Source organism: Pristis pectinata, chromosome 29, assembly GCF_009764475.1.
Source record: "Pristis pectinata isolate sPriPec2 chromosome 29, sPriPec2.1.pri, whole genome shotgun sequence".
NCBI classification, from domain to species: Eukaryota; Metazoa; Chordata; class Chondrichthyes; order Rhinopristiformes; family Pristidae; genus Pristis; species Pristis pectinata.
In genome coordinates, this window is record NC_067433.1 from 20,023,715 (window position 1) to 20,046,612 (window position 22,898).

The 22,898-nt window shown below is 46.4% G+C and overlaps 1 protein-coding gene across 1 annotated transcript; it reads right to left on the reverse strand.

The window, feature by feature from the left end:
- Positions 1 to 1,727: 1,727 nt before the first annotated feature.
- Positions 1,728 to 21,981, reverse strand: rnf122 (ring finger protein 122). The gene is made up of 6 exons (XM_052040973.1): positions 20,918 to 21,981; positions 17,785 to 17,941; positions 12,311 to 12,356; positions 10,505 to 10,546; positions 10,233 to 10,315; positions 1,728 to 3,121 (listed from the first exon to the last, which is right to left on the reverse strand). Exons 1-6 carry the CDS (start codon positions 20,940 to 20,942, stop codon positions 3,007 to 3,009), a joined length of 468 nt encoding a protein of 155 aa, XP_051896933.1. The 5' UTR covers positions 20,943 to 21,981; the 3' UTR covers positions 1,728 to 3,006.
- Between the last annotated feature and the right edge of the window lie 917 nt (positions 21,982 to 22,898).

Here is a 22,898-nt window from a genome sequence, read left to right on the forward strand (position 1 = left end):
ACTAACTGCCCTGAAGTAGTGCACAGCTCACCTCAACATCCTCAGAGACAGAAAAAAGATAGAAAACCAAACATGCGGCACTTTATGCTGCTGGGGCCTGGATGGTCCAGCAGGACAAAGGTGTTTAAACGGACCAGTGGTAGATGTGCCCAGGACAAAGGTGCTCGCACAGACCAGTCCGAGTGGTCCAGCAAGGACAAAGGTGTTTACCTAGTGGGGTGGAGCCAAACCTTGATTGACAGTGGTGTCACTTTCGGCCATGTGCTCAATGGTGTCATCCCAGCCAGAGGGGCCAGTGTTGTCACGGTCCCATGACAGCCATGACCTTACGCTACAAAATCCAATCTGGCTAATTACCACCCAATCAGAAGGCTGTCAAACATCAGCAAAATAATTGTAAATGTCTTCAACAGCACTATCAAATATCCACCAGTAATCACTTACCCATGTCCAGTTTGGGTTTTGCCAGGATCACAAAGCTCCAGATCTTATTACAGTCTTGGTTCAAATATGGACCAGAGGTGAGGCAAGAGTGATTCCCTTGAAATCCGGGAAGGATTGACTGAGTGGGGGCATCAAGGAGTCTTGGTAAATGAACTCAGTGGACATCAAAGGAAAAACACGCCAAAGGTGGAGACATATCTCACCCACAGAAAAACAGTTGTGGTTGTTGGAGGCCAAATCATCCCAGCCCCAGGACACCACTGCAGGAGTCCTTCAGGGAAGATTCCTAGACCCAGCCATCTTCATCTGCTTCATCAAAGGCCTTTCTATTGTAAGGTCAGAAATGGGGCTGTTAACTCATGACTGCACCATGTTGGATTCCATTTTCAACTCTGCAACAAGTGAACAAGTCCAGAGCTGCATGCAGCAAGATCTGGGCACCATTCAGATATGGCTCGATAAATAATATTTGTGCCAGACCCTGTCCATCTCCAAGAGAGTCTGACCACTTATCCTTGACATTGAGTTGAATCCCTCACCATCAACATCCTGGGGGTTGGCTGGACGCCTGATCAGAAACTCAACTGGACCAGTTTACACAAACATTGCAGTTACAAGAGCAGATCAGAAGTTGGGAATCTTGCGGTGAGTGACTCACCTTCTGACACCCAACCCTTTCCACCATCTCCAAGGCACGTCAGGGATGTTATGTAATACTCTCCACTCACCTGGATGAGTGCAACTCTTCCAACTTTCAAGCAGCTTGACAGCACCCTGGTCAAAGCAGCTTATTTAATAACTACCCCATCCATCATTAACATTCATTCCCTGCGGCCACTGTGTGCCGCCGATACAATCTGTACCATTTACAAAATGCACTACTTATTTGCCGAGGCTACTCCGATAGTGACTCCTAAACCCACAGCCTCTACCACCAGGAACAGAGGCAGCAGATACCAGGGAACACCACTCCCCACAGGTACCTCTCCAAGCTGTACTCCATCCTGACTTGGCAATCTATTGCTGGTTCTTCACTGTTGCCGAGTGTAAATGCTGAAACTCCCTGCCCAACCGCCCTGTGGGTGTATCTTCAAAGCTGTGGCTCATCACCACCTTAGTACCAATGGGGAGGGGAGGGGAGGGGAGGGGGAGTAAATGCCGGCCAAGCTAATGACACCCAGATCCTGAAAAACTAATAAACAATAAAATCACCTCAGCATAATCCTGCTCTGCACAATGCACATTTGTAAACCCATTCCAAAATACACTAAGAGCATACAGTAAAGGTACACTCAGAGCAAATATTTATTAAAAAATATTTTACAATGAAAGAAAATCCGTCGTAAAAGGAATGGATTCAAAGCATTTATTTAAAATATGTACAAAACAGTCGTGCCAGTCAGTAACAAAAAGACACGTAATGTACAGCACAGTAGCGGGAGAGCCCACGTGAAGACCAGCTCGGCAGGTAACTGCAGGGTGAACTCTGTTCTATTCTACCAACGTGCCCTAACCCTGAGCTCAGGGATACACTTCCAGCCACCTCTTGCACAGCTGATCTCACCATCGCTCTGACTGAGACCTTTCACTTTGTGCCTGAAAGGGATATATTGACCTATTTGAAGCTGTCAGGGAGAGATCATCAGGCGGTTGATGATGGTTAATTGTTTAGTAATGTTTACACATGCATTTCTATAATAAACATTCTAAATCATTAACTCTGCCAATTATGAAATAAAATCACATTGAACAAATGATAGTAAACAGGTTTCACTCCAGCCCCTCATGGACAAAACTTGTACACGTTGCTGCTCATTCCAGTTGCACAGGATGAATCTGAGGTGAAAGAAGCACAGCGTGTTCCCTGCACCCTGTGAGGTGAATGAATCAGCATAAGATGCCCTGCAATGTATACAGCAAGGTGCAGGAAGCACTGTCAGGTCTCCGCATTGTGTATGTGAAGTGTTGTGTGATCCTTGTGCCGTGCCAGTGAAGCACCACATTGATCTCCGTCAGTCTGTTCCCACCTGTGCCTTATCCAGCTGGTGTGTGTGTAAATACCCATTTGTGGAAAGCATCAGCTCCAAGCCAGCTCCTGTCCACACACACACACATCTCTGTGGGAGCAACTTGAGCAGTGATCAGAATGGGGATGGGGACCCTCTCCACCCAGGGTGTTGCCTAGTTGCAGCTTCTCCAACTATTGCATCAGTTGTGATCAGTAGAGCCAGCACAATGCGGGAATCAGAGCTGAGGCCTTTTGGCTTGTGTGGATCAGCAACTCACCATGAGGTTGCCTGTGCTCGTGATTAAGAAGCTTAGTCAGAAACTGAAAGGCTGGAAGTGTTCCATTCCTCAGCAGAAGTTATACAAGGTTTTTTTTGGAGATTTCCCGGTTACTCCAGTGCCTGGTTTCACTCCGTCCAGAGTACTGCAGCATGTGCTGTGGCTCAGATCCTCTCACACTCTAATGTTCCAATCAAAAGTCAAATAACAAAAAAAAAGTTAGAAAGCTCTCTCAATTCTTGAATATTCTGTTGTCCGTTCCAATGCGAACACTGATCAAACAAGTTCATCCAGGAGAGTGCCGAGTGCTTGCTGCTGCTCTGGTGCTCCAGTGATAGGTTTGTTGCACATTGGACAGACACAGCGGATTTCCAGCCATTTCACCAAACACCTGCAGAAGGTCACAGAGCGTCAGAAACCAAGAACAGGCAGTGTAACACTGCATAATGCAAAACACAACATATACAAGATATTTATTTATTAGTCAATGTACATCGAAACACACAGTAAAATGTGTCTTTTTGCATTACTGAGAATGTGCTGGGGGCAGCCCGCAAATGTCACCACTCTTCCGGCGCCAACATAGCACGCCCACAGCTCCTAACCCGTACGTCTCTGGAATGTGGGAGGAAACCGGAGCACCCGGAGGAAGCCCACGCAGACACAGGGAGAACGTACAAACTCCACACAGACAGCAGCTGGAATTGAACCCGGTCGCTGGCGCTATAATAGCGTTACACTAACTGCTACGCTACCGTGCAGTTCAGCAGTGTCCAGTGTGAAACACCACATACAAGATAAGATACAAGATTTCCTTATTAGTCACATGTACATCGAAACACACAGTGAAATATGTCTTTTTGCATTACTGAGAATGTGTTGGGGGCAGCCCGCAAGTGTCATCACGCTTCTGGTGCCAACATAGCATGCCCACAAGTTCCTAATCCCTATGTCTCTGGAATGTGGGAGGAAACCGGAGCACCCGGAGGAAACCCACGCAGATGCGGGGAGAACGTACAAACTCCTTACAGATGGTGGCTGGAATTGAACCTGGGTCTCTGGTGCTGTAATAGCGTTACGCTAACCGGTGTGCAGCGTGAAACACCACATACAGGCAGTTCGGCAGCATACAGTGTGAAACACCACATACGGGCAGTTCGGCAGTGTACAGTGTGAAACACCACATACGGGCAGTTCGGCAGTGTACAGTGTGAAACAGGCCTGGAGGCACTGTACGGCACAAAATACTGCACAGGTAGCGTGCCTTTGTACAGTATGAAATACCATATTCAGGCAGGGCATAAACAAAATACTGCAGATGCTGAAAATAAAATATCTAGAAATGCTCAGAAAATCAGGCTGAATTTCCACAGAGGCAGTCAGGGTTATGATTTCAAGTCTAGAACTTACGGGTGGCACCGTGGTGAAACTAATGAGGCCGCCTCCACTACTGTCTGTACGGCGTTTACACCCTTCTGCGACCGCTTGGGTTTCCCCTGCGTGCTCCAGTTTTCTCCCACATTCCAAAAAAATGTGCAGGTTGGTAATCACAGAGTGGTAGTTATCCAGCACGGAAACAGGCCCTTTGGCCCAACTCACTCATGCTGACCAAGATGCTTCTCTAAGCCAGTCCCATTTGCCTGCATTTGGCTCATATCCCTCTAACCTTTCCTACCCATGCACCTGTCCAAGTGTCCTTTAAACATAGTATTTGTACCCGCCCCTACCACTCTCTCTGGCAGCCTGTTCCGTACAGCCACAACCCTCTGTGTGAAAAACTTGGCCTTCAGATCCTCTTTAAATCTTTCCCCTCCGACCTTATACCAATTCCCTTTCATTTTAGACTCCTCCGCACTGGGAAAATAATTGTAATATCTACCCTATCTCTGCCCCTCATGATTGTATATGCCCCTCTACAAGGTCAGCCCTCAGCCACCTTCGCTCCAGGGAAAACAGACCTAGTTTATCCAGTCCCTCCTCATAATCCAAACCTTCCAGTTCAGGCAACATCCTAGTGAATCTTTTCTGCACCCTCTCCAGCTTAATCACGTCCTTCCACGGCGACCAGAATTGCACACAATACTCCAAGTGTGGTCTAATCAATGTTTTGTACAAATGTATTATGACGACCCAACTCTTGTACTCAGCGTCCTGTCTGTCGAAGACAAGCATGCCATACACCTTCTTCATCACCCTGTCTACCTGTGTCACCACTTTCAGGGAGCTATGTACTTGTACCCTAAAGTCTCTGTGTTCAACAACACTCCCCAGGGCCCTGCCATTCACTGTGTAAGTTCACCCCTGGTTTAACTTCCCAAAATGCAACACTTCTCAGCCACCGGAGTTAAACTCCATCTGCCGTTCCTCTGCCCACTTTCCCTGTTGATCTGGATCCCGTTGTAACCTCAGACGACCTTCTTCACTGTCCACCACACCACCGACTTTGCCGTCATCTGCAGACTTACTAACCATACCAGCTATATTCTCATCCAAATCATTAATAGGTGTGACAAACGGGGGACCCGGCACCGATCCCTGTGGCACATCACTGGTCACAGGCCTCTGATCTGAAAAGCAAGTGTCCACCACACGCTCTCTGTGGTGTAAGCCACTTGTGTATTCCGTTCTGTCCCTTCTCTCTCTGCTCCTGATCCACCCCAGCCCCCATCACCCTGTCTCGTTCCCCTCCTCCACACACTCCTCCCACTGGGTCCCCTTCGCCCCACTGTTCCCCTCTGCCCTCCCCACCTCACTCCCTTTATTTAATGCTCCACCTTGCTCTCCTATTAGACTCTGTCTTCTTCAGCCCCTTGTCACTTCCACCTATCATCTCCCGGCTTCTGGTGCTATTCCCACTCTCCACTCTCCCCTCCCCCAACTCCCTATCCCCCCCTCCTCACCTGGATCCACCCATCGCCTGCCAGCTCTTGCTCCACTCCTCCCCTCCACCTTTTCAGACTGAACATCTCCCCTCCATCTTTCAGTCCAGATGAGAGGTCTCAACCTGAAACATCAACTGCCCATTTCCCTCCATAGATGCTGCCTGACCTGCTGAGTATCTACAGCTTTCTGTGCGTGTTGCTTTGTATCCAATTGGTTAGTTCATCTTGGATCCATGTGTTCTAACCTTCTGGACCGGCCTACCATGCAGGACCTTGTTAAAGGTCTTGCCAAGTACATGTAGCCAACATTCACCGCCCTGCCTTTGTCAACCCTTTTGATCACCTCTTCCAAATAACTCAATCAAATTCATGAGACATGATTTCCCATGCACAAAGCCACACTAACTATCCCCAAATACAAGTAAATCCTGTCTCTCAGAATCCCCTTGAACAATTTTTCCACCACTGATGTTAGGCTCACTGGCCTGTAGTTTCCTGACTTGTCCTAACAGCCTTTCTTAGATGAAGGCACAACATCAGCCATGCTCAGTCTTCTGATACCTCACTGGTGGCTAACAAAGAGGGAAAAATCTCTACCATGGCCCCAGCCATTTCTTCCCTTGCTTCCCACAACATCCTGGGATACACTTGGTCAGGCCCCGGGGACTTATCCACCTTAAAGCGCCTCAAGACTGCCAACACCTCCCCTTTCGTAATGTTGACATGTTTCAGGATGACAGTGTTCTCTTTCCTGAACTCACCAGCTTCTGTGTCCTTCTCCACGGTAAATACAGATGAGGAGTATTCTTTTAAGACCTTGCCCATTCCAATAGATGACCACACTGCAGAATCTTTTAAGATTCTCCTTTACCTTGTCTGCTAGGGATATCTAGCTGCCAGTCCTGCCCCTCCCTCAACCACATTTCTGAAATAGCTATAATCTCCCAGCCCCACGTACCTATCCATGCCCTGAGTCCATCTGCCTCACCTGTCAGGCTTCTTAGATTAAAATAAATGCAGTTTAGTCTATTAAGACTGCCTGGCTTTCCCAGTGGACTTGCTCTCTTTAACTCCTACATTTGCTTCAACTTGCTCTACACCACTACTTTGGGTCCCATCCCTGCCAGAGTAGGTTAAACCCTCCTGAATATTACTAGCAAATCTCCCTGCCAGGATATTGGTTCCCCCTCCAGTTCAGGTAGATTAAATGGCACTTAAATTGCCCTGAGGGGCTACGAGTGGTAGAATCTGGGAGGGAGTTGATGGGAACATGGGGATGAATAAAATGGATTAGCATAGGTTGAGTGTATAAATGAGTATTTGGTGGTGGGTGTGGACTCGGTGAGGCGGGGTCCTGTTTCCATGCACTTTGACTTTGTGAACATGAGAGTATAATTGGGGAAGGTTCAAATCCCTTCCCAAGGAGCTTGACAGGATACACGCAGAGTTGGTGCTTCTGTACCTGGGGTGTCCTGAAACAGAGGTCATCATCTCCACTGAGGACAGAGATGAGAAAAGTATTTCTTCACCCAGCAGGGAGGGGATCTTTGGGATTCACTTCCCAAGAGTACTGTGGATGCTCAGTCACTGAGTATACTCAGGAAAGAGATCAACAGATTTTTAGATATTTTGGAAATCGAGGTTGGTAGATTAATTGGCCACTGTAAAATGCCCCTAGTCATAGTGTCAGAGTCATACAGCACGGAAACAGGCCCTTCAGCCCAACTGGTCCATGCCATCCAAGATTCCCATGTAAACTAATCCCATTCACCCCTGTTTGGCCCATATCCCTCTCAACCTTTCCTATCCATGTACCTGTCTAAATGTCTTTTAAATATTGTTAATGTACCTGCCTCAACCACTTCCTCTGGCAGTTCATTCCACATACTGACCACCCTCTGCATGAAAAAGTTGCCCCTCAGGTTCCTATTAGATCACTCCCCACTTCTCCCTTTGTCTAGCAGCTCAGTGGTGTGTGTTGCTTGAATGCTACCGTACAAAGACCCATTGACAGAGGAACCATGTGAGGAACACCTTAAAGCAGAGAGAGAGGTGGAGAGGCTGGGGAGGGAGTTCCAGAGCTCGAGAGACCAGGCCCAACATGTGGAGTGTTCAAATCAGGGATGAAGAGTCGAAGGTGGAAGGGCTCAGAGGTTGGGGGGTGAAAGGCTCATGGAAGCCATGAGTAGGTGGAGTGGTGGGATCTGGGAGGAGTTGAAGGGAATGTGAAGAGAATAAGATGGAATTAATGTAGGATTATTGTAAATGTGCACCTGACGCTCAGCACTGACACAATGGGCCTAAAAGCTATTTCCGTGGTGTACAACCCTCTGACTCTATGAGCAGAGGAGGTTGAGAACACAGGTCAGAGTGGGAGCGACTGGTAACGTGGTTATTCTTGCAAAGAGGATAGAGGTGTCCTGAACGGCAGTCACACAGTCTGCTTTGGTCTCCCAGTGAAGGGGAAACCACTATAAGGTGTAAGGAAATTGCTGTTTTTCCAAGGAAAGGGTATCTGGGGCCTTGGAAAGGGAGCAGCTGGGGACACCTGGTATCGCGTCACCTGCAACTGTACGGGAAGGTATCTTGGGAAAGAGAGCGGCTTATAGCGGGGATCTAAGAGTGAACTGGATTGTCCTGAAGAGAACAGTCCCTTTGGAACATTGAAAGGGAAGGAGCGGGGCACTATGTATGGCATCCCAGAGGTATCAGATGTCGTGAAGATTGGTGGGAGGAAAGTGAGGAAAATATGAACCTTATCCTGGTTCTGGGAGAGGAAGAAAGGGCGAGAGCAGAAGTCCAGAAATGAAATAGACATGATGCGGGGTTCTGTCAACTGCAGCGGAGGGAAGCCTGCACTGGGGGATAAAGGATGACAGACTAGAAGCACTAGTGCGGGAGGTCACATCATCAGAAACTGAGAGAATGGAGAGGGTGCAGCGCTGTACAGTACGAAACACTGCGTAAAGGCAGCGTGCTATTGTACATCACAGATCCCTGGGTACAGGCAACATGCCACTGAATAGAGTTAAAACACAACTAAAGGCAGTGACACTGTACAGCTGAAACTGTATAGGCAGTGTGCCATTGTATAAACTCAAATACTTGAGCACAGCTAGTGTGTCATTGCAAAGAGTGAAACGAGAGCACAGGTATGTAACGCTGTAAGGGAAATACAAGTTGAGGCACGACAGCAGCATACTGAGTGAAAGAATGAATTCAGTTCAATGCTACATGAGGAGAAACATTTGGTAACAGTACCGAAAGACTTGCATTTCTTTATCGCCTTTTGTACCTGTTTCTTCCAAAGCACTTTATAACCAATGATGTACTTTTGAAGTGCAGTTATATGCAGAAGAGTTGATGTGACATTGTACAAAACAAATATCTGTGTACAATGTTTTGTGTTTTTTTTAAAACGTTGTTTTTCAGGTAAGGACTCGTGTTTCCGCTCTCAGCAGCCTGAGCAGCGGGGGGGGGGGGGGGGGGGGGGGGGGGGAGTGGGGGAGTCAGCAACATTTTAAAAGTTGTTTTTCAGGTGTATAAGGGAGGCACGCTCTAGTGGAGCGGCCATTTTTGGGAGTGGCTGTGTTTGAGGTGTAAGGGCCGTGATTGAGTATAGGTACTGAGGCTGTGATCCAAGAGGCTTCGGTGAGAGGAGGCTCAGCAGGTAGGTGCAGGTAAAGTTTTCCTTCGAATTACTCTCCCTATTAGAGTAGCTGGAATGGCAGTTCAGGCAGTGCCAAGCTCCTCCTGCAGGATGTGGGAGATCAGGGAGACTGCCAATGTCCCTGATGACTTCACCTGTAAGAGGTGCGCCCAGCTGCTGCTCCTGGCTGACCGTGTGAAAGAACTTGAGCTGGAGTTGGGACGTACTTGGGATCATCCAGGATGCTGAGAGCATCATAGCCTGGATTGGAGGGTACGTGCTACGAGGAGAGTTTAGACAAACTTGGGTTGTTTTCTCTGCAGCGGCAGAGGCTGAGGGGAGACCCGATGGAAGTTTATAAGATTATGAGAGGCATTGATAAGGTAGACAGCCGGTATATTTTTCCCAGGGTCAAAATGTCTAATACTAGGGGGCAAGTATTTAAGGTGAGAGGGGGTAGGTTCAAATGAGATGTGCGGGACAAGTTACACAGAGGGTGGTGGGTGAGCACAGAACGGAAAGACTACAGAAGGAAACACTGCACAGAACAGGCAGTGTAGCACTGCAGAGAAACACTGACAGCACTTTCAATGTACACAGTAAGACTGAGAACAAACACCCTGACACTGTGTTGAGTGAAACACTGGCTGCAGATAGTCTAACACTGCACAGACAGAAACACAGTAATCACTGAACACCAAGGCATTTCCATATCTCAGCGTTCAGTTGTCAGTACAAGCTTCTGCTCACAATGGAAACTTACTGGACTAATTAACTCTGAATCATGATAACTGCTGATGAGGACACTGTCTTGGAGAAAACCGATGTCGCATTCCCACGTCACTGCTGTTGCATACTGTGAATAGCTGTTTCCGGTGGTAACTGCTTCTGTGCAGCCACAGTGTTTTAAAGCTGACCACAAGCATGCTCTGGGACAAGTACAACAACAGTTTGACTCAAAGAATACTCACTTCCTGTGGAAAGCATGTTGACATGGTAACACTCCCAATTCTTCTTTAATCTTGAAATCCTCTAAGCAAACGGCACATGTGTGCTGCAGAAGAAAGACAAATAGAAGTCCTTATTGCAACTTTCATTTCACCTTCTACAATGAGGTTCCACCTCACCGTCAACCAAACATGACTGAATTCAGAATACTCTGATTAAAATAAAACACTTTTCTTCTGTTCCAGAAAATTGGCATAAATCTCATAGCTTTACAATAACAATGATAATGACTTACCCCGTGTAAATTTAACTTTTTTGCATCTCCCCTTGTTATAACCTGGAGAGAGAGAGAAACATGTTTACTGGTCAGTCAGAATGGTCTCCCAGAGAGCAGGTTGTAGACATCAACACATTGCCGGATACCAGCCTACAGACATCGACACATTTGGTGACAAGCCACAGGCATTTAGGGATTGAGTTACCAGACTACAGATATTGGTACAGTTCCAGTTATCTCAGAGAGTCAAGAGAGTAATACAGCACGGAAACAGGCCCTTTGGCCCAACTGGTCCATGCCAACCTCAGCATCCTCCCAGCTAGGCCCATGTTCAGCCCATAACCCTCCCCTTCATGTACTTATCCGAATACCTCTTAAATGTAGCAATTGCAACTGTCTGTAATTGTCTGCACATTCCCAAATACAAGTCTACAGAAATCCCCAGTTACAAACCAAGGCAGAAAAAAACCCAAAAGGAAAGATATCTCATCCGTGGCTGACAAAAGAATGGTATTAACTCTAAGGAAGAGGCTAATAAAATTACCAGAATGAGCGGTGGGCCTAAGGACTGAGCATTTTAGAACTGAGCAAAGGAGGACTAAGAAATTGATAATAAAAATCAAGAGTACAAGAGTGAACTAGAGAAAAGCATTAAGACAGACCGTTATAGTATGTAAAAAGGCCCCACAGATAGAGTCAGGAGCACTCATACAAGGAATAAGGAAACTGAAGAAGAATTAAATAAGTACTCAATGTCGCTCTTCATGGAAGTCACAGAACACCTGCCAGGTATAATGGAGAACCAAGAGTCTCGAAAGAATGAAGAACTAAATGAGACAATATTGGTTAAAAAAAAACAACCAATAATGGAAAATGGTCAGTTTAACAGCGGATACAGTATATCCCATGGATCTATAACCCAGACTTGGAGATAGTGGATACCTTTCAAAGATCTACAGATTCTGGAATTTTTCCTTTGGGTTGTAGCGTGGTGAATATGATCCCATCATTTTGGGGCGGCACGGTACCGTAGTGGTTAGCGCGACGCTATTACAGCGCCAGCGATCGGGGTTCGATTCCCGTCGCTGTCTGTAAGGAATTTGTACATTCTCCTGTGTCTGCGTGGGTTTCCTCCGGGCGCTCCGGTTTCCTCCGGGCGCTCCGGTTTCCTCCGGGCGCTCCGGTTTCCTCCCACGTTCTAAAGACGTATGGGTAGGTTAATATGGGTTTAAAAAAAAGGGCGGCGCGGACTTGTTGGGCAGGAAGGGCCTGTTATCACGCTGTAAATAAAAAATTTTTTAAAAGTTTGAAAGTCTTAGGAAGGAGGGAGACCGGAATCAGCAAACCACCGACCTGTTAACCTAACGTCAGCGGTGGGGAAAATGCTGGAATCACAGAGTGCGCCAGACTCTGTACCTACACCCTGCCGCGCACCTCGTGCGCCAGACTCTGTACCTACACCCTATGATTATTAATGGAGGAAATGTACTCCATTAATGCCGCCTCACTCTCAGCGGCTCTTTCCCCCACCAATCTTCCTTTCTGGTCTTCCCTGACCAGTGCTTAGGAAGGGTGGTGTCTAAGTTTCACTATTTGCCAGTGATACTGAAATAGAACAGCTCATTTGAAGGGAATGGCTGCTGTGGGAGGGCATCAGCCCCATTGCCTTGGATCTTTACTCCGGGGCAGTCGTCCTTCAGGCAACAATATACACGGAGCACCTCAACTGGATCTGAGTCCTGGGGCAGTAAAGCTGCAGTGTAATCAGCAAATTTGGTTACAGTTTGGAGCCTGCACCCCAAGGTTGGATCCCATTCATTTTACCTCTTTGTATCCATATCTCTCATTCTGTGCTTGGTGTCGGAGTTTACTGAAAGGAAACAGACAGATGGTTAAATCACAAAAAGCTGAAATCATCAATTTTGCAACAATTCAGTTTTACACTTTGAGTTAAGTTGTTTCTGTGTGCACAGATTTCAAACAACATTCAAAGCAGGTTAGTGTGCTTTAGAGTTAAAGGGTTATGTGACATTCAGAAACACAGAATTCTGCATCCTCCACAGTGCATTTGGCCAAATGACAAATTCCTTACAGCAATATTTCCAAATATTCAACCATTGGACATACGTCCCTTTTGTCAGGGTGGAAAATAGTATCCTAAAGAGACACATAGCAATCTATTTTTGACAGACTGCAGGACCCCAGAGCTGCAAATCCCAATGTGTAAGTAGTGCTGTGGGACGTGAGGGACAGGAATGCACTTTCTGGGGTAGGGACAAAGATAGCCTCAAAGAATACCAATCAGGGTTCAAGGCAGGAGGCGGTCAGGGCAGTCAGTGCCAGTGCAGTGATCTTGAACACTGCATTAAGTGCAGCAAAAAGGTTAATGACTTTATCACAGCAAGGAAGCTAAGGGGATTCAGGCACACAAGGATGTTCAAATTGACCTCTTTCTCACACTGCCATGAAGTACTTCAATGACTCATCACCTAAACATGCATTCACCTTCTGAAAACCTCGTAGTGAATCTAATTCTCCCTGCAGTCATTCCTCATCTCAGTATTTAGATCAGCCTAAAGTTACTGAACTCCATGGTACCCAACACTAATTCTCACATTTTGATCTTCCCATTAGAAGAAAACACGTCCAGCGACAGCCTGCAGACATGGCAACAGTAGAAGCAACACACATTTACCGTATGTCTTTAACACAGGAAACGTTAAATGACATTTCATGTAAAACAAAAAGGATGGGTGGCCAAAAGGCTTGGTCAAATAGGTGGGTTTAAAAGGGAGGGAGGGACATGAGGAGGCAGAGAGACTGAAGAATTTAATTGCAGAATGTGTAACTGGGCTGCTGAGAGTGTGTTGGGGGCAAAAGGTGAGGATGATGGACAAGAAGCCAGAGTTAGCAAAATGGAATATTTGAGGTGAAGTTATGGGGCAAATGTTACAAGACCACAAAGGTTTTGAACAAGGGGTGAGCATTTTAAATTTCAGGTACTGGGAAATTAACATAGGTCAGTGAGCCTGGGCTGAACAGGACTTGGGAAAACGGTAGAAGGATTTCGGTGGAGAGAGCCAAGGGCAAACTGGAATAGGTTTGTTTGGAATTTTTAAAAAAAAGCATGAATGACGGGTTCAGCATAAAACCTACGGCACTCAATGTGGCAAAGTGGAAGTTTGAAGTCACTTTGGTAGAATGAGAACAGAGCCTCCAAACACTTTGAGGAAGAAGCTTTACTGATCCTGGGGAGGGACACCATCAAGTGCATTGGTAATGGGGGTATAAGAGGGTACGTGCTGGTTGAATATTCATTGTGACATTCTGTTTCTCATTCGTACTATAGACAACTCAAACACTGGCTGAAGGAGTCGACATGCTAAGTGCAGAACAATCCTGCAAAGTGCTGTTTACCAAACTTACTTTGGTACTGGATAGTCTATTTTTGCATTGACACGTACTCCCCAGGCCACAGCAGCTGTGCTCTGTGAGTTTCTCAGCCCCACGGAATCAAAGCACAGGTGGAGGCTATTTGACTCACTGTGTCTGATCTCTAAAGGAGTTTCAAATTAGTTTCATGCCTCTGCTTTTGCCTCTTACCCCCACAAAGAATTCCCTTTTCATTTATTCCTTTGCCTGATGTTCTAGTAAAACACTTCAACCACCTTCTTGATAAACCAGATGGTGGGAGGTCTCCATCCTCACAGCAACCTCCACCTTTATGCTGTGATGTAAATAATTTGACCTGAAATCCTGCAGCAGTTAAGCAAACTTCCAATCAGTCAAGATTCCACAATGGGGAGACCTTCAGCGCTATAAAAATTAGATTGTGGCACAGTCAAGGCACCTTAAATCTTAGAGGCAAACAGCACATTACCACTCTTCTATTTGGGGAAAGTGCAATTAAATGGACAATCCAGACAACCTCCACCTCCGACGTCTCTGCTCTCCACTGTTCTCCACTTACAGTTTTACCTGCACTTTACCCACATGTGTGTGAAGATGCTGAAGTTATCTCCATGCACTTACAAACACCATTTTAATTTATTTTACAGGCATCAATTTACTTATAAGTGCAAAATAAACCCTTTACAACCTTCTGCCAAGGGAGCCAAAAATAGCCCTGAATATTTGATAGCAGCCCACTGCCTTTAGCCCAATTGTTTGTCTCAGGAAGTTGACTTCCTTGACGAGCCTGTACATCACGTTCCCAGGCTAGACAGGAAGCACAACGATCCGAGAAAAAAAGAAACAGGTTGGAAACAACTGGTTATGCAAGATCCAGGTAATGGTGGCATTATGCCTACAAAATAAGGGCCCACTTGTAAAACCGAGGTGCGTAGAAATTTCTTCTCTCAGAGCGTACTGGATCTCTGGAATTCTTTGTCCCCGAGAGTGATGGGGACTGGATCATTAAATATACTTAAGGTGGAGACAGATAAATATTTAAAAGATCGAGGAATTGAGGGTTACGGCGGACTGGCATGGAAGAGGGTTAAGGCCAGCCATGATCATATTGAATAGCCGGGCAGGCTTCAGGGACCTGGTGGCCTACTCCTGCTCCTATTTTCTCATGTTCTTGTGCATTGAGCTGTACTTTCCCAAGCTGCAGCAGGATCGGCAGCAGAGTACTAAATGGCTGGGTGTAATTTGTGAGATTCTATGAATGATTGTTGATCCTGGTGCCTGACCCAGTATCTGACTTGGAACACTCTCACTGATTTTTGCAGGCCCTCATCTGCACCCACTTCTGTTCCTATCTTGTACACACACAGGTTTAACTAATTTGTTATAGATACCAGGACCAAACCTCTGCTTTCAGAGAAGTGAGAAAAATATGGAGTCAAAATCTCTCCACTTCTGTAACTTCCTTCAGCCCTACAAGTCTTTAAGGTCCCTGTTCCTCCAGCTCCAGTCTCTTGGGCATCACTAGTTTAATCACTCCATTGCTGGCAACTGTGCCCTCAGCTGCCCAAACTCTCCAAAATTCCCTGCCTAAAACTCTGCCCCTTCAGACTGTTTGATACTTACTTGCCCAGGATTTTAGCTAAATGCCCCAATATTTCCTTGTCTGGATTGGTGTCAAATTTTGCATGTGCTCCTGTGAGGCACCCAAGAAATTTAAATTAAAGGCACTATGTCAGTGTGAGCCGTTGCTGGGTAGGCAGTGAATTGTGAGAATGGGAGACCATTCAGATCCTGTCTAGGCCATCTCTCTGAAATCAATTCCCTGTTACCGGACCTTTCCCACATTTCTTCAATATTCTCTCTCCCGTTATCCACATTTCAAAAACTACTTTGGATTCTACTTCCAGCACTTTTTCTGATAGGACTTCCATCTTCAACAACCATATGAATAAAAATGTTCTTCTTTTGGTGACAGTCAATCTCTGAGTACTAACTAAGCACCGCTGGAAATCACCTACTTATGAAAACACATCTGATTTGAACATTTTGATCAGAATCCCTCTACATTCCAGGTTTTCTATGGTACTCAAAACTAAAGGCTTGGTATCCAACATCTACGAAATCTTTTTGAGAGTAAAGGCTGCTTACTGGACATAAAGGTGGAAGTTTTTGGCACATCAAGACATTATATGGCAAGCATGTGATTTTTCTATCTGGAATGTCAAAGCAAGTTCGTTCCCATAAAATTCTAATATATTGTAATTTTCATAAGTATGTGACTCTCCAAAATGTACAGTCAACCTAGTATTTTTTTTTGAAGTGTAATCATTGGTGTCGTGTAGGAAACACGGCAGGTAATATGCACTGCAGCAAACTCCCTTGAAAGACAATGAGATGAGTGGCCCAATGATCAATGTCAATTGTGTTTGTTGAGGGATAAGTATCAGCCTGGACACTCAGGATATTTCTCTGAAGTCGTTCCATCCCTTATGCCAGTACTGCACTAAAGGGTTGGCTTCAATTTATGATCAACTCTCTGGCATGGGATTTGACCCCACAAGTTTCAGACATGGGAAAAGATTGCTGGCTCCCAGCCATGGTTAATATCTTACAACTTATTGAAATTATCTTTTAGTTACTAGAACATAGAACAGTACAGGCCCTTTGGCCCATGTCTGCTGGGATTTAAGTACCTACTTTACATAAGTTAGAATGCAACACCATTTTCCCAAGTCTGAAGCTTTATCAACCTGTCCTCCCTGATTTAATTGATGCAAAACACTCTGGAATATGTTGGCAGGGGCATCTACATTTGGGACTCAGTCTGTGTTCCCGAACAAGCACTGTGAATGTGGGCTTTTGGATCACTGAATAAACTTACAAGAGCAATACGTGGTGGAAAAGTGATGCTTTCCTGTCCCCATCATATGCACGCTGCCTTCGCCAGGTTCCACACAGTACTCAGCCAGTTTACAGCAGCTGTCAGCACAGCCCTTGTAAACACAATGGTGGTTTCCTGCCCATCCAAGTGCTGAGTGTTTCTGCCTTCTAGATATAAATATCACCTGCCTTGGGGAGCTGCATTGTTGCTTAACCTCACGGGGTCAGAATACCACTCTCAGAAGCAGTGAGAGTACCCCAGCCATTAAGAGCGTGCATAGATAATGACCAAGAATACCAGGGACTCCTATGGAGACAGTGCAGGAAAGACCTGCAAGGGAAGTAATTCAAATCATAGTTTGGCATGATGCCTCTTCCAGGTTCCACACAGCACTCAGCCAGTTAACAGCAGTGTCAGTACGGCCCTTGTAAACACAATGGTGGTTTCCTGCCCATCCAAGTGCTAAGTATTTTTGCCTTCTAGATATAAATATCACCTGCCTTGGGGAGCTGCATTGTTATCTAACCTCATGGGGTCAGTGACACTTTCAGAAGCAGTCAGAGCCATTAAGAGTGTGCATAGATGATGCTTGAGAAAACCACAGACTCCTACAGTGTGAGCAAATGGAAGTCTGACAGGGGAAGCAATGAAGAATTTGGCAGCAGTCAAAGAGGTAGGACAATGGTTTCATACCGCTGGGATCTTAAGTTCAAACCCAGCCAACAGTGAATACTGCAAGACATCTTGAACAGTGGGCATGACCCATAATATAACACCTTCCAATTCGGCAGTCTCAGGGTGGCTTTCCTGAACAGTGGCTGACTGACACTGGTGCAGTCAGTGTGTTCTTCAGAGACCAGCCTGTGCTACATTGCTGAGTGTAACTATGGTAAAGTGTAATGTTGACACCACTGTGGATTGGCACAAACACAACACACCTTCATTAGCATAGTAATACATGATATAGGAAGACTGGACAGACACCTGACAGCTGGCTAGGGGTTACCTGATAAAATAACAGCAGAATATCAGACTCAGTACAAAGACAAAGATTCCGGTGCCGAATATCACCATGTAGATATTTAACGGAAGATCCTGGAAGGTTATTGGAGGCATTGTGCACGATTTATTCGAGTAAATCAACCCCAAACCACAGAAACATCCTAAAAAGTGGGAGAAAACAAAGGTGTTAATGACTAACACAGCACATCTGTAAGAAGGCTTTCACTTCCCTTTCCTATTATCTAACTGATATCCCATTGCAAATTTAGTCCTAAAGAAGCTGCTGCTCGCTGCCCTCTGCGCCTAACCCATTGCATTACTCACGCATGAGCCTAGGATTGGTTAGTTAAAGGCTATTCCACCACAGCAAGAATCACACCCTCAACGATTTCTTTCTAATACAGAATAACTGTTGTTATTTCACTTCCACTATAGCAGAGACAAACCAACCGTACAGGGAGTGTGGCATTTATGTAATAACATACCAAAGTAAATGATCAACAGCCCAGTTGTACGAAATTAACAATATTGTACAGAGTAGGAGAGAAGAGCTGATTCATGAGGGCATGAGGTTAGGCTTTGGTTGTAATAATCTGGGAACTTTGAGGGGTATAGCTGATACCGTCTAAGATCCCGGAACATCCTGTGTCTTTGAGAAGCAGCTATGTGATCAGACAGTTAAAATTCTCATCCTTGTTCTATTCCTCCTTGTCTATTTCTGTGATCTCATCCAATGTGACAACATTACGAGATAAATACGCATCTCCAATTCTGGCCTCGTGCTAAACTGGACTTTTTAAATTGTCTCATTTTTGGTGGCATTGCCTTCCGACAGAGAGCTTTGGAATTCCTTCCCTAAACTTTTCTGCCTCCCTCTCCTCCTTTAATGTGACCTTTCAAGCTGCTTCTTTGGACTTGGTCTTTATCGTCAGTCCTTACTATCATGTTGAAGGGTGACTCACACTTTGTTTGATGATGCACTTGTGAGATTCCTTGGGATATTTTTCTGCATTAAGATGCTGTATGAATGTGCAATCCAATAAATTATTACGTATTAATTCAAAGTCCAGCCTTCCTGATTATTAGTTTCGATTCTTTTGGCACAGATTGTATTGAGTTAGTAAATTAGTTGGTATAATTAATACATTGGAGAAGTGCCCCAAACTGCATTGAGATGCAACCTGGCTTGCAAACAGATGCATGAAAGTGACTGTCAATATGGTAACAAAAGGAGTGGAAGATTAAAATTAAAAAGTAGATGAGCAAAGAGATTTGTAAATACTGAAATGTTAACAAAACAATTTAATAAAATCAGGATGTATAGACAGCATAAGGGTTTTCTAGAACAGAATTCCGTCACCTGAAGGTAAAGCTCACCCTGTAATGAGCTTTGGCTAAGTACCATGATGCATGTCTACAGATCCCTAAATGTAGCAGGGCAGGTGGATAAGGTGGTAAAGAAGGTGCAGAAAGTAATAGAAGGAAGGTCATGCAAGAACTGCACAAAACTCTAATTTTTAGGCCACAATTAGTGTAATGTTAGAGCGAGTAGGAGAAAATGTATATTACCAGAGCTTGAGTATGTCAATTATAAACATTGGCAAGGCTGGGGATGTTTTCGTTGGACCAAAGGAAGCTAAGGAAGCTTATAATCAAGGTTTATAAAATTATGAGGCTTTAATAAGGAGAACAGGAAGGATCCATCACCCTTACCAGAGGGGTCATAACCCAAGGTGCAAAAAAGTACTGTCCTCCATAGATGCTCCCTGACCTGCTGAGTTCCTCCAGCATCTTTGGGTGTTGATGAAGACCTAGGTAACTGTAAGGTTTGGAGGAGAGTTGAGGAAAAATGCGTTCAGCCAAAGTGCTGGGGATCTGCAACTCAGCCTGCAAGATTGGTGTGGGCAGAAACTTCATCACAGATCCCAGGATGAGCACTTGATGTGCTGTAATCCACAGACAGGGAGCCAGAAAGTGGTTCAGTGGAAATAGGTCTTCATTGGCCAGTGTGGACATGTGGGACGGACAGCTTTATTCTGTTCCATATATTTCCAGGATTCCATCACATTTTGCTGTGTTGTGTGTTCTGGTGTCCTTGCTAATAAGGAAAAAAATCGGTTATGGAGAAGATGGCCAAGGTTACCAGATTTAAGTGAATGCAGCTATCAGGGAAAATTGACCGGGTCTGGGCTTCTGTCTCTGTACTAAAAGGTGACCAATCTCTCCAAAGGGGGTTGACAAGTGGTAGAAACCAACTGCAAGTGCCTGTCTCAGGAACAAGGGGGCATACCTAGAAGGTTGTCACTAAAAGGACAAACAAAGATGTTAGGTCAAATTTCATTACCCAGTGATGACAATGTGGATCTCCCTGCCACTTAGAGTAGTTCAAGGAGATTGCACCGAGGCATTTTATTGGAGCCTTGATATTTATATGAGGGAAAGGGATTTGATAAACGCAGATAGAAAAAAAAAGAGATCTGCGTCAGGCCTGAACACTGAGACCTGTTGGGCCAACGAGCCTACATCTGTCAGGTGGAATCTATGCAGATCCATTTCTGCATTGCTTAAGGAGTGATGTTTTCACCACACTGAGGTTTATACCGGTGCTCTGAATCTACTTCTGGGATCCAATCCAGTCAAGTGCCCTCGGTTATATTGTTTCATCTGCACCTTTACTGTCGATAGGCCGCTCACACACTCGCTATATGCTTTAAGGGAGAATATGTACTTTGCACATCAAACATTTTTACAAATGTTGTCGCTTTATCTCTGCCGCTCTGCAATCTTTGTGCCCGGCTCCCCCCCAACCCTCACACACCGACCCCCGCACCGCCCGTTCCTCTTTCGTTCTTTCAAGACTTCAAACCTCAAATGATCTACTTATCAGGTAGTCTGAGCTCCCCACCGCCCCGGGGCCGCTTTCCTGAGGCGGGGAGCAGCAGCCTGCGCTGTGGCGACCGAGACAAAGCCTGTCTGCCCGCTGCCGGGCGCTGCGAGCGAGAACTATCCTCATTGTTCTGTGCCTGCATCCCTTCCTTTTTTTTTTGTTTTACCAAGAAGACCACGGAACACAACGCACAGACCTCAGCCGCAGCCAGCGACGTCAACGGGACAACGGGGCAGTGAAATGTCCTCACCGTTACACCACTGGAAGGGGTGCATCAATGGTCCTGGGTGCTGATCTCCACACACAGCCGGTGATGGGGAACGGTGGTCTCCCGTCTCCCCCAGAGCAGCGCCGGGTCCCCTGCGCTCCGCCGTCAACACTGCCGGGGTTAAACCCCAGGGAACACGGTGCGAGGCCCGCCGGCTCCCCGCTGTCTGTCCCCAACGCTGCTTAAAATAAACGCCGAAGGAGCCGACAGTCTTCCTCTTCCTCCCCAGCCCAAGGCCAAGTGCCGCAGAGCCGAGCGGCAGGCGCTCCGTCTTCGCCCTCCACGCCCCCTCGCCTGAAACAGCCCAGGGGGAAGCCGCCAGGGGAGGCGGCTGCAGACGGACAGCTCGGCACAATGATTGCAGCCCTCGGGTATCCGCCGTCAGGCCGCGGGACAACCCCCGGTGCGGTTGTGGGGAACGGTTCAGTGCCGCGGTGCAGAGAGCGAGCACAAAGCCTCACTCCACCGGGCGATGACTGCTCTGGTGCCGCCCGTGGGCGCACAGAAAGTTGTGTCCGCCGAGGACGTCGCCGGTCCCATCCCCGTCACAGCATCTCGGGACGTGTCAGTAACCTCAGCACAAGCAGAAACGGGGACGGGGTCTCAGACGCTTCAGGGTCAGTGCAGTGAAATGGAGACGCCAGAGGTTGGGAAACAAACAAACTGGTGGAGGAACTGGCGTGGGGCAGGGGATCGCTGGCGTTTCGGGTCGAGACCCTTCATCAGGACTGATGCTGCCTGACCCGCTGAGTTCCTGCAGCAGATGGCTGGTTGCTGAAATATTCCGATTCCAGAGAGCAGTCACTGATTGTTGGGGCGAGGTGGTGTGTGAGGATAGGGAGTGTGCACATGGAACTGATCACCGACCTACCTTATGACAAGTGAGACTGACCGGAACACACTTAAATAGCACGTAGTCCGTTTAACACACAGACATTTTGCATTAATACACAGGACCAAAGAACCCAGCTTCACAGCTGTAACTGCTTCAAACCCCGATTGTGCAGAGGCTGTGCTGAGATGTGGCAGGGCTGGTGACACCAAGATTGGTGGCGTTGTGGATTGTATAGAAGACTGCCAAAGGATACAGCGGATACAAATCAGTTGTGGATATGGGCAGAGAAGTGGCAGATGGAGTTTAATCCAGGCAGGTGTGAGGTGCTGCACTTTGGGAGATCCAACATAAAGGGAGAGTACACAGTTAATGGCAGGATCCTTCACAGCATGGATGAACAGAGGTGTCTTGGGGTCCAGGTACATGGCCGCATGGGTTGATAGGGTGGTAAAGAAGGCATATGGCGTGCTTGCCTTCATTAGTCAAGGCATTGAGTTCAATGTTACAACTTTGTAAAACTCTGGTTAGGCCACATGTAGATTATTACGTTCAATTCTGGTCACCTCGTTATCACAAGATCACAAGACAAAGGAGCAGAAGTAGGCCATTTGGCCCATCGAGTCTGCTCTGCTACCTCACCATGAGCTAAACTATTCCTGTCTAGCCCCAATTCCCAGCCTTTTCCCTATATCCCTTGATACCTTGACTAATTAGATACCTATCAATCTCCTCCTTAAATGCCCCCAATGATTGGGCTGTATGGGGCAACGAATTCCATAAATCCACGACCCTCTGGCTAAAGAAATTTCTTCCCATTTCTGTTCTAAATGGGTACCCTCTAATTCTAATACTGTGCCCTCTAGTCCTGGACTCACCCACCAAGGAAAACAGCTTAGCCACATCTACTCTGTCCAGTTCTTTCAACATTCGAAATGTTTCAATGAGGTCCCCTCTCATTCTTCTGTACTCCAATGAGTACAGTCCATGAGCTGACAATCACTCATTGTATGTAAGCCCTTTCATTCAGGGAATCATCCTCGTAAATCTTCTCTGAACCTTCTCCAACAGCGGTACGTCCTTCCTAAGATATGGGGCCCAAAACTGCACACAGTATTCCAAATGAGGTCT